The 12324-nt window shown below is 47.6% G+C and overlaps 1 protein-coding gene across 1 annotated transcript in view; it reads right to left on the bottom strand.

Moving 5' to 3' along the window:
* Positions 1-269: 269 nt before the first annotated feature.
* The window catches only part of LOC143291940 (high-affinity choline transporter 1-like), a 132836-nt gene continuing 120781 nt past the window's right edge, over positions 270-12324 (bottom strand). Inside the window, exons 3-9 of the mRNA XM_076602084.1 lie at positions 11470-11577; positions 11109-11264; positions 10438-10586; positions 7491-7643; positions 5362-5491; positions 3415-3632; positions 270-1053 (exon numbers count right to left, since the gene is read on the bottom strand). Coding sequence (XP_076458199.1) covers positions 415-1053; positions 3415-3632; positions 5362-5491; positions 7491-7643; positions 10438-10586; positions 11109-11264; positions 11470-11577 — 1553 coding nt within the window. The 3' untranslated portion in view covers positions 270-414. The remainder of the gene's footprint in view (positions 1054-3414; positions 3633-5361; positions 5492-7490; positions 7644-10437; positions 10587-11108; positions 11265-11469; positions 11578-12324) is intronic.

Here is a 12324-nt window from a genome sequence, read left to right as displayed (position 1 = left end):
GGGGATTAATATTGCTAACAACGCGGTATTTTTTGAACGCGTACCTTTGACATTCTCCTTCCTCTCAGAAAAATAGCTTCATTACAGTCAGACATTACACCAACGAACTTCTTTCTTTCCCTTCGTGTTGTCTGAGGCTGCATGTTGAATAAATCGTTCAGATATGAAAATGAAAAACTGTCTCCTAAACCCTGTACTCCTCTGTCCTGTTCTGTCACCCTGAAACATTCGGTGTGGTCCGTGCAGACATGCCGACGAGCACACAAAGACAACAGGGATCCAGCAGCAGACGCCACCAATGGTCCCGAAGAAGGACGTCACGGTTCCACGATCATCGTCATCATCATCATCATCTTCATCATCAGGACTCCACCATTCCTCCAGGCTGACCACATCAGAAGGGCAGACGGACGACTACTGGCCAGAGACGGACAGTTTGTGGGTCAGTTTGGGCCTCTCGTCAATGCTGTCGTAGCCGTGGTCGCCGACGAGGTCCTCCTGGGAGAACTTGAGGGCGGGGTTGATCTTGCCGTTGGCGGCGTTCTTGCCGAAGGAGGCTATACTGGTGTGCTCGGTCATGCTGTCCCGCTGGGCCAGCACGATGTTCTCGTCGGGGATGTTGACCACGCACATGAAGATGTCGTAGCGGCGCGCCAGGATGCCGGCCTCGAAGAGGTGCTTGAGTGGCAGGGAGACGCCGATGATGGTGAGGAGGGACATCAGCATGGAGAAGCTCTTGTAGGGGAACAGCTGCAGCTTCTCCTCCTCGTTGTACCAGGGGTACTTGATGATGGGTTCCAGGTGCATGGACGGCTCGCCCCCACCCAGGCGAAAGAACAGCCCCATCAGGTACCCGGCCAGCGACCCGTAGGTGTTGGTGTCCTCAACGTAGATGACGCAGACGAGCTGCGGGAAGATGATGATGTAGACGAAGTCGGCGCACAGGAACCAGAGCTCGTAGATGGAGGACACGGTGAGGGCGGTTGCCAGGGCCATCAAGCTGACTCCGAAGACTGCGGCCCGCATCACCCAGATGATCTCCACTTCAGAGGCCTGCACACACAACGTGGGTGTTCAGCGATGACGTCCCACTGCAAGAGACAGCATTTCCTTATTTCTGACGTTACTCCAACGAGTAAAAAAAAAGTAACTGTTGACGCCTTTCGGAAGCAGGCAATTTGCAATTACTGATAGACATTGATCTCTGACATAGCAAGCACAGGCATGGGTAGTTTCATTCTCCGCAGAGTTAAGGGGTTAGAGGGAAAACAGGCAATGGCCAGCACGGAAGGAAACATAAATAGAACTGGAGATAGTCTTGCTTTAAGCACTAACGTGAGGATACACGAACACTACCGTCACTGGGCTAATACAACATGGTCTAACCGTATATTATATATCGATTTTAAATGACCGTGAAGGATAAAAGCTAAAACGTTTCAACAACTGTAACTGTTTCCATCGCTTTGTCCAAAAGGAGTTGTAAGAAAGGAAGAAAGAATAAATATAACGATGAGATGGCACCTTTACAGCTTTGATGACCATTGTATTTATGCTTGATTTTGGGACTTGTGGCCGAGGCATGAAGAAAGACATTAGTTCACTGTCATGGAGGGGGAGGGAGGAAGTGTGTGTGTGTGGGGGGGGGGGGGGGGGGGGGTATTCATTCCTCTGGTTACCCACTGTTCGCCTCTACGGAAGACCCGTTGCTTATCATGAACGATCAATCGTTGCTTCCGGTATTCCAGTACCAGACTGTCAACTGAGTCGCTTCGTTGCTGTTCAGTAATGACTGTTCTGATTCACTATAGGTAGGATACCACCTACTTAGCCCTCAAGTGTCGACAGTAATGGCTTAGGCGTGGAGTCAAGTAGGAAGTACACCACCTTCTTCGCTCCCAAGTGTCGACAGTGATGGCTCAGTCGTGGAGTCAGATTGAGTGGGCGGGTGGAGGGGAAATTAAAAGTGCAGTCAGAGCAGAGCATGAAAGGCTGAATGATATGGACGGCCACTTTCTCTAGATTTGATGAAGTATGATGATGGTGACGAAGATGATGAGATGACGACGATGAAGGCAACGATGATGCAGTGGGAGTGCATTCAGGTTTGGTACTATTATGAGAAGGATGTACTGTATGCTTCATTTTTTTATAATATTTATATCATGGCGTCATCCCAGCTCCAAAGATACAGATACCCGTTGTGGTGGTCAGGACGTTTGTGCGACAAACCCTAAAGACGCATCCGTAAAGCGGATGACCTTCGACTGTATGGTCCCAGTCCTCCTAGCTGAGCCTGTACGTTGTGCACCCAACTCTTGGTATAGGAGCCGGCCATGGGCTGAAAAATCCTTAGCGTTGAATCAGCATCCTCCCAGTGGTCAGTCCGCTTCGCCACAGCGGAGGTATACACTCATTATACTTATCTGATTCCCTTCAACATCTGTGATTCAACGAGGTTTACGTTCGCTGACACTCGGGATGCTTACCTCTGTCCTGTATATATCTATGATCAATTCTTCTTCATGGAGGAAGAGGCGGGGTTGGAATGATTGTAGTGGGATGGACAGCTGGGGGAAGGGAAGGGGGTGGGGGATGACCTACAGACTCAACACATGAGAAAAGTCACACACTGGAATCAGAAGATGAGCTTTACAACCACTAACCCTCGATCTCTCCACAACTTCAATTACACATTCTGCACAACCCCCCCCCCCCCCGCTCCCCTCCCCAGTCTCCCTCACCTTCTGGCGGTGAATAAGCTTCACTGATCACAGTTACTCTGAGTATATCTACCCTCCTCACCTCAACGTCTACGATCCATCCCCCCGACTAGGGGCAGACAGACAGACATATAGATGATAATGTCTGTTGAATGATAAGTCCCTGCTTAAAAAAACAACAAAAGAAGGCCTTCATTTTGTCGGGGATTTGTTCTCTTCTTTGTCATTCTTTAGCAAGAAGACCTGTTGTTCAGATGGCAGGTTATGCGTGTTACGTCAATGTCAACTGCATGTTGTGGAATGAATGTCTAGAGGTAACGCGTCCGCTTAGGAAGCGAGAGAATCTCAGCGCACTGGTTCGAATCCCGGCACAGTCGCCAGTATTTTCTCCCCCTTTCCACTAGACCTACAGTGGTAGTTTGGGCGCTAGTCATTCAGATGAGAGGATAAACCGAGGTTCCGTGTGCAGAATGCTGTAGAAAAAAAATCCACTTCGATAGGAAAAAACATTGCTGGCACAAAAACAACAACAACAACAACAAAAAACACAAAAAATGGGTGACGCTGTCAGTGTAGCGACGCGCTCTCCCCATGGAGAGCAGTCCAAATTTCACAGATTTCCAGAGAAATCTGTTGTGACAAAAAAAAAAAAAAAAAAAAAAAAGGAGTAAGAGCAATACAGCCTCCCTACCTTCTGACGGAAGATGAGCTTGTAGATGTTCCGGGCGAACATAGCAGAGGCGGAGAGGATGGAGGAGTCTGCCGAGGACATGACGGCGGCGGAGACGGCGCCCAGCCCCAGGAAGGAGATGACCGCCGGGCACAGGAACTGCAGGCACATGGGCAGGATCAAGTTCAGCTGCTTGTCAGGGATGGGCAGCTCTCCGTCGTACTCCGTGGCGTTCCAGTCTTCGAGGGAAGGGACAGACAGAGAGGGGGAATGAGAGAATGAGAGAGAGAGAGAGAGAGAGAGAGACAGACAGACAGACAGACAGACAGATCACTGGTTTTGTTTGACACACAGGAGTCACCCCGCGATTCGCCCATTCCAGTTTTGGCCATACCCGTTTAGCTCATTCCCGTTTAGTCCATTCCCGTTTTGCCCATTCCAGTTTTGCCCATTCCCGTTTCGCCTGTCCCCGATACGCCAATCTTATCACCGAACTGGTGATCTCGATTCGTCTCATCTCAGTTCGCATGCGTATCCAGTTGCTCCATCTGTATGTGCGTGTGTGTATGCGTGCGTGCGTGTGTGTGTGCGCGCGCGCGCGTGTGTGTTTGTTAGAGAGAGAGACAGAGAGACAGAGAAAGACACAAAGAGAAGCTGAACAGGTGAAACGGAAATGGCAGGTAGGCGAAATGGGACACAGTCAAAGTCTCAAGAGGCTTTTGAGGGTGTCGGGACAATTAAAGAAAAAAAAAAAAAAAAGAAAAAAAAAGGCCGAACGGGAATAGGCGAACCGGACCTGTCATTAGCTGTACAGCTCTTTTAGTGACATAGGCCTATGTGGTGCAAATCAGAACAACAGTGGTGAAAACAATGAACTGGAACAAAATGGAACGCAAAAGACATACCAGAATCAGAGGCCAATAAGATTAACTCTTGACAATCCTTTTTTTTTTTTTCAGGTACATGAAAATAAGAATCACCCTCAGTTTTTTAACTATGAAAAGAGAGGGAACGAAAGAGAGAGAGAGAGAGAGAGAGAGAGAGAGAGAGAGAGAGAGAGAGAGAGACAGAGACAGAGACAGAGACAGAGAGACAGAGAGAGTAATTGATGAATAAATAAATGAATAAATGAATAAATGCATTTATTGAAATATGACGAATAAATAAATGAATGAATGAATGAATGAGCGAATGAACGAACGAACGAACGAACAAACGAATGAATGAATGAACGACCAAACACGGGTGGGGAGTAGGACTGGGAAAAGTCCTCCTGATACTTGCTGCCCTGGCGTGACATAGGCCTAGGCCTTGCAACCTACCAGTCTGGGGATGATGGATTAGGCGGAATGGCTGGCGTCTTCAGCATAGCCCAGTCTTATTTGTTTGTTGTATTTGTATTTGTATTTGCATTTCTTTTTATCACAACAGATATCTCTGTGCGAAATTCGGGCTGCTCTCCCTCAGGGAGAGCGCGTCGCTACACTACAGCGCCACCCATTTTTTTTTTTTCCCTGCCTGCAGTTTTATTTGTTTTTCCTATGGAAGTGGATTTTTCTACAGAATTTTGCCATTAACAACCCTTTTTTGTTGCCGTGGGTTCTTTTACATGCGCTAAGTGCATGCTACACACGGGACCTCGGTTTATCGTCTCATCCGAATGACTAGCGTCCAGACCACCACTCAAGGTCTAGTGGAGGGAGAGGAAATATCGGCGGCTGAGCCGTGATTCGAACCAGCGCGCTCACATTCTCTCGCTTCCTAGGCGGACGCGTTACCTTTAGGCCATCACTCCACATTTGCCATAAGGAGCTAAATGGTTGGGATACTTATCACGAAGTGTGTTTCAGTGGGTTGTGTGACAGTTTTGTGTTGACGCGGCTGAGCACTTTGTACGCTTTGACAGTCCTGATAAATTATGGACCTGTGCGGCCGGCTGGACTATAAGCAACAAGAGCAAGAACCTACCAGTCTCAGCAGCCACGGCCCCAAAAAGCATGGCCGGTAGTGCCATGATGATGCAGCCTGCAGCAGCGATGTACGACAGCAGCTGGGCATTGGTGGCTGACTTGGCCGACAGCACGCGCTGAAAGTACACCTGGGCACAGACAACACCAGTTAGGTCAGGTCAGGTCAGGTCAAGGTCAAGGTCAAGGTCAGGTCAGGTCGGGTCGGGTCGCGTCCGGTCAGGTCAGGTCAATGTCAACTTTATTATCTCAAAAGAGAAATTCACTGTGTGGTCGTATTGTTTGTGCATGTCATTATAACAAATAGATAAATAGAAAAAGGACATTTGGTACGCCCAGTCTAATGACACAGAAGCCCTGCGCGTTTGCAATGAAAAAAGACAATGACGCATGCATACTAAACATACACGAATACACCCGAACACGCAAAACATCCCGCTCAAACTCCAACCCACAAACCCACACCCACTCCACACAAGATGTACACACACACACACACACACACACACACACACACACACACACACACACACACACACACACACACACACACACATGTAAGCACATTTTGGCCTTTCAAGACATATTAATGTATTAATACAATAATAAAAAAAACAAACAAAAAAACAAAACAAAAAAAACAACAACTAAATACGTATCTGACAGACAAGTAAATGTTCAAGTAAATTAAGAAATCACGCACACACACACACACACACACACACACACACACACACACACACACACACACACACACACACACACACACACACACACACAGCTAGGAACATTTTCACATAGAACACCCTACAGAAAGAAGATGAAGAAGAAGAAAAAGAAGAAAAAATCTGAAGAGATATGTACATGATTGAATATCCTTAGAGATGACATAAAATCAAACTTGGGAGTGGCAATGGGATGGGAATGTGAATGGGATGGGAATGGGATGGTACTGGGAAAGGGAGTGAGGTGGGAATGGGATGGGATGGGAATTGGGTGGGAATGGGATGGGAGTGGGATGGGAATGGGATGGGAATGGGATGGTACTGGGAAAGGGAGTGAGGTGGGAATGGGATGGGATGGGATGGGAATTGGGTGGGAATGGGATGGGAGTGGGATGGGAGTGGGATGGGAGTGGGATGGGAATGGGATGGGAGTGGGGTGGGAATGGGATGGGAATGGGAATGGGAGTGGGGTGGGAATGGGATGGGAATGGGAATCGGGTGGGAATGGGATGGGAATGGGGTGGGAATGGGATGGGAATGGGAGTGGGGTGGGAATCTGAGTGGATGGGGATGGGGATGGGATGGGAATGGGAGTGGTGTGGGTAATGGGAGTGGTGTGGGTAATGGGAATGGGATGGGAATGGGAGTGGGATAGGAATGGGAATCGGGTGGGAATGGAATGGGAGTGGGGTGGGAATGGGATGGGAATGGGGGTGGGAATGGGAGTGGATGGGGATGGGATGGGAATGGTGTGGGAATGGGATGGGAATGGAATGGGAATGGGGGTGGGAAGGGGAATGGGAATGGGGGTGGGAATGGGAATGGGGTGGGAACGGGGAGTGGATGGGAATGGGAATGGTGAAAGAGATGAGAGAGACAGACAGACAGACAGAGACAGACAGACAGACAGATTAACAGAGAGAGAGAGAGAGGGAGGGAGGGAGAGAGAGAGGGGGGGAGAAAGAGACAGAGAGAGACAGACAGACAGACAGAGAAAGAGAGAGAGGGAGAGACAGGCAGGCAGACAGACAGAGACAGACAGAAAGATAAACAGAGAGAGAGAGAGAGAGATGGAGAGAGAGAGAGAGAGAGACAGACAGACAAACAGAGAGAGAGAGAGAGAGAGGGAGACAGATAAACAGATAAACAGAGAGAGAGAGAGAGAGAGAGAGAGAGAGAGAGAGAGAATGCGAATGCGAATGCGAATGCGAATATTTCATCCAGAACAAGCCATGGCCCATCTCTGAAGGGGTTATTACATTACCACTACAAATTCCAAATTAATGGTAAACAAAATACGAGCAAGGGAGAGACAGACAGACAGAGACAGAGAGATACAGACACACACAGAGAGAGACAGAGACAGAGAGAGAGAGAAAACCTTTGCTGTCTCTCAGTGACCAACCTGCCAGGGGATCCCCCCGAAGATGAGGACGAGGTAGCAGTCGATGTAGTACCCGGTGTGCACAGGGTCCACCGTCTTGATCCACAGCTCTGTGGCATTGGTGCTCAGCGGGCTGACGGCTTCGTGAGTCATGGCGAACGGCAGGCTGAACCACTGCATCAGGATGAGGTGTGTGTGTGTCAGTGTCACAGTGGGGTGTGTGGGGTGTAGGGGGTGTGGGGGGTTAGGGGTGGGGTAGGGGGGGGAGGAGGGGGTTCGGGGGTGGGGGTGGGGGTACACGACACGTGTTGTTGTTGTGTCTGTTGTTATCATTATTAATGATGATGATGATCACGATGATTGCTTTTTATGGTGTTGTCGATCATCCCCCTCCCCACCCCCCGGTCCCCGAAAACGGAGTATGGCTGCCTACATGGCTGGGTAGAAACGGTCATAGGGGTAGGACACGTGTTTTTGTTGTTGTTGTTGTTATTATCATTATTGGCATTTGTATTATTGACGATGATGACGACGATTACTTTTTATGATGATGTCGATATCCACCGAAAACGGAGTATGGCTGCCTACATGGCGGCGGGGTAAAAAAAAAAGGTCAGGTGATACACGTAAAAGCTCATTCGTGTACATACGAGTGAAAGTGGGAGTTGCAGCCCACGAACTAAGAAGAAGAAGAAGAAGAAGTCGATGTATTCTAATGATGATGATAATCAGTAGCAGTAGTAGTAATAGCAGTAGTAGTTTACATTACTATTATTAGTTTTATCTAATATTACTATTTCATATTGCCATCACTATTTCCTTATTATGTTACATTTTTTTCTGATGGTAATGGAGTGATGGCCTAGAGGTAACGCATCCTCCTAGGAAGCGAGAGAATCTGAGCGCGCTGGTTCGAATCACGGCACAGTCGCTAATATTTTCTCCCACCTCAGTTTACCTTGAGTGGTGGTCTGAGCGCTAGTCATTCGGATGAGACGATAAACCGAGGTCCCATGTGCAGCATGCACTTAGCGCATGTAAAAGAACCCAAGGCAACAAAAGTGTTGTCCCTGGCAAAATTCTGTAGAAAAATCCACTTCGATAGGAAAAACAAAGAAAACTGCATGCAGGAAAAAAAGAAAAGAAAAAAAAGGTGGCGCTGTAGTGTAGCGACGCGTTCTCCCTGGGAAGAGCAGTTCGAATTTCACACAGATAAATCTGCTGTGACGAAAAAGAGAAATGCAATACAATACAATACAATACAATACAATACAATACAATATCTTCTTATCATCATCATCATCATTATCAAAAGGAGTGGTTGAGGCCCAGTGGTAACACGTCCTCCTGGGAAGCGAAATAATCAAAGGGTGATGGATCGAATCCCACGCTTGCCATGTTTCCCCCCCCTAACAATAGACTTTGAGTGGTGCTCTGGACGCTAGTCATTCGAATGAGCCGATAAACCGAGGTCCCGTTAGTAGTTAATGCACCAAACAGAGAACCCATGGAAACAAGGTTTTCTCGGCCAAGCAGAAGAATCCACTTTGAAAATCTTATTTTACCGATTATACTAAAGTATATATATCAAAATCTGTATTTCATATTGTAACACACACACACACACACACACACACACACACACACACACACACACACCCTGAACAATACCACAAGAAACACCGTGGTCGGTGCAAGGGAAATAAGGAAAGCTATTTGTTCAGTTTTATCAAGTGATGGATTGTCTCCCCTCAGCCGTGTGGTGGGAGAGAGATGGTGGTGATGATGATGATGATGATGATGATGAGAGAGACAGAGACAGAGACAGAGAGAGAAAGAGGTAGAGACAGAGACTGTCTGACAGACAGACAGACAGACAGAGAGAACACACTGAACACTGAAATATTTAATGTCATAAGCTGTACAGCTCTAGTGACATGGGGGTACAATCAGAACAATAATTGTGAAAACAATTACACAAAATCAAACAGAAAAAAACAGCTTGTACATAGATAAACTAACTCATGACTATCCATTTTTCAAGTTAATACAATAAAAAATCTTTCTCTTTCTTTTTCTCCCCCCCCCCCCCCCCCCCCCCCCACTTTTGTTGTTGTTGGTCATCTGGGTATTGAAGCTCTTAACACGTGTTACTTTTCTTTCGAATACTATATGCTTCGGCAATAAACTTCGCCAGTGATTTTACTGTATCGTCATCAAAATTCATTTTCAGCACACCCGTGACATCCCTACTCCTTGCAATACCTGTTTGGAAGATGATGCATTTATCACGAATATCATCATATGCTTTACAATCAAATAAAAAAATGTATTTCATCCTCTCTTTGGAACCCACACATTGGACAAGGGGAGAGTGTGGATGTGTCAGTATAAAACCCTTTTGGATGCATTCTCAGTCTAAATCTGGCGATACTTATTCTGTGCCATCTATTTGTTACAACCAGTGTGTGTGTGTGTGTGTGTGTGTGTGTGTGTGTGTGTGTGTGTGTGTGAGAGACAGAGAGACAGAGAGAGACAGAGGCACAGAGAGAGAGAGAGAGAGAGTGTGTGTGTGTGTGTGTGTGACAGAGAGACAGAGAGAGACAGAGGCACAGAGAGAGAGAGAGAGAGAGAGAGAGAGAGAGAGAGAGAGAGAGAGAGAGAAGATTCTTTATTTTCGAGGATAACAGATAAGCACGGGCGCACTTTTTTCATCCAGTCCCCGCCCTGAAACAGAGTCTACACTACGCAATGCTACATATAGGTCGTAGCATGCACTACACAATACTACATAGAAGAGAGAGAGACAGAAAGAGAGAGAGAGACAGAGACAGAGACAGAGAGACAGAGAGTAAGAGATACAGAGACAGAGAGAGACAGAGAGACGGAGACAGAGTCAGAGAGAGACAGAGAGTGCACGCGCGCGTGCATGCATGCCTATAGTGTAGTGCAGTGCAGTAACCCTTACCAGCCCGAAGAAGATGCAGAAGAGCTGCACGACATCGGTGTATGCCACAGAGTAGAGCCCCCCTATCAAGGTGTAGAACAGGGCAATACAGGACGAGGCAATGATGGCCGGCTCCGGACGGATGTCCATGATCACGGACAGTGTAGCACCTGACAATAGATAGATAAATAAATAAATATCGGCTCCGGTGGGATGTCCATGATCACGGACAGTGTAGCACCTGACAATAGATAGATAAATAAATAAATATCGGCTCCGGTGGGATGTCCATGATCACAGACAGTGCAGCAACTATAGATAAATAAATAAATATCGGCTCTGGTGGGATGTCCATGATCACGGACAGTGTAGCACCTAACAATAGATAGATAGATATATGAATAAATATATAGGTCGAATAAACGATTCCCAAGGAGGAGGCGTCACTGCGTTCGGACAAATCCATATGCATACACTACACAGCATCTGCTGGGCAGATATCTGACCGGTATGCAGCATAATCCACTGAGCGCGCCAGTGTGGCCTTGAGTTCATGTTGTCAGTCTATCTATCCATCTATCTATCTATAGTATATATATATATATATATATATATATATATATATATATATATATATATCCCCGTAGCCCCCCCACCCCCCACCCCAAACACACACACACACACACACTGACCGAGGGCGGAGAGGACGGCGCCAGTCCAGAAGACCTCGCCCATGAGGGCAGGGATGTAGATGAGGCCGCCCATCCTCTCCCCGTACTTCTGCTGGAAAGGGTCCAGCATCGTCACGTAGCCTTGGGACCTCATTTTGTTGGCGAAGAACAGTCCCCCTGAATGGACAGCACGTAGTTGTCAAACATCTACTGACCCCGTGTGTGTGTGTGTGTGTGTGTGTGTGTGTGTGTGTGTGTGTGTGTGTGTGTGTGTGTGTGTGAGTGCAAGGAGAAGGGGAATGACCATGTTCAAACATACATACATACATTCATACATACATATACCATATGCATACACGTGCGCGCGCGCGCCATAACTTACCGAAAACGAGGCTGAGGGCGTAGCCAATGGGAGCTTGACACCAGGCGAGACCGCTGCGGACAATGATTTCCGCTGTTCCATTGATGTAAGCGCCTCCCACCCAAGTCGCTGGAAAACATGAAACATCTCCTCGTGTTAATCAGATTATGTTCTCTCTCTCTCTCTCTCTCTCTCTCTCTCCGTCTCTGTGTGTGTGTGTGTGTGTGTGTGTGTGTGTGTGTGTGAGAGAGAGAGAGAGAGAGTCCCTCTGTGTCTATTCGTACGTTGTGTGTGTGTGTGTGTGTGTGTGTGTGTGTGTGTGTGTGGAGTAGATAAGGAAATACGTGCATGCACGGACACAGACAGACAGACAGACACACACACGCACACAGAAGCGCGCACAGACACACGGACAGACATGTATACACACACACACACACACACACACACACACACACACACACCGTTTCTGAGCTCTCCATTATGAAACCCTATATAAACACTCATATCATAGCAAAACTACTGAAGACAACAGGCGGCAGTGAGTTAATTAGCTATGGCTTGTTCCCCCTTCCCCTGGAAGCCATGGCTGACCCCCTCAACTTTTCAAGTGGACACCAACAATCATTATGTGCTGATGAGAAGTCAGTGATGAACAACGGACAATACGTTCTGACTGGACAGAACTGTGTGATGATGATGTTGCGCATGCGCGGAGTGATGGCCTACATGTGATGGCCTAGAGGTAACGCGTCCGCCTAGGAAGCGAGAGAATCTGAGCGCACTGGTTCGAATTACACCGGCAGTCGCCAGTATTTTCTCCCCCTCCCCTAGACCTTAAGTGGTGGTCTGGACACTAGTGAGTCATTCGGATGA

The sequence above is a fragment of the Babylonia areolata genome, chromosome 18 (assembly GCF_041734735.1).
Source record: "Babylonia areolata isolate BAREFJ2019XMU chromosome 18, ASM4173473v1, whole genome shotgun sequence".
Lineage (NCBI taxonomy): Eukaryota > Metazoa > Mollusca > Gastropoda > Neogastropoda > Buccinidae > Babylonia > Babylonia areolata.
This window is presented reverse-complemented; position numbering and strand designations above follow the sequence as displayed.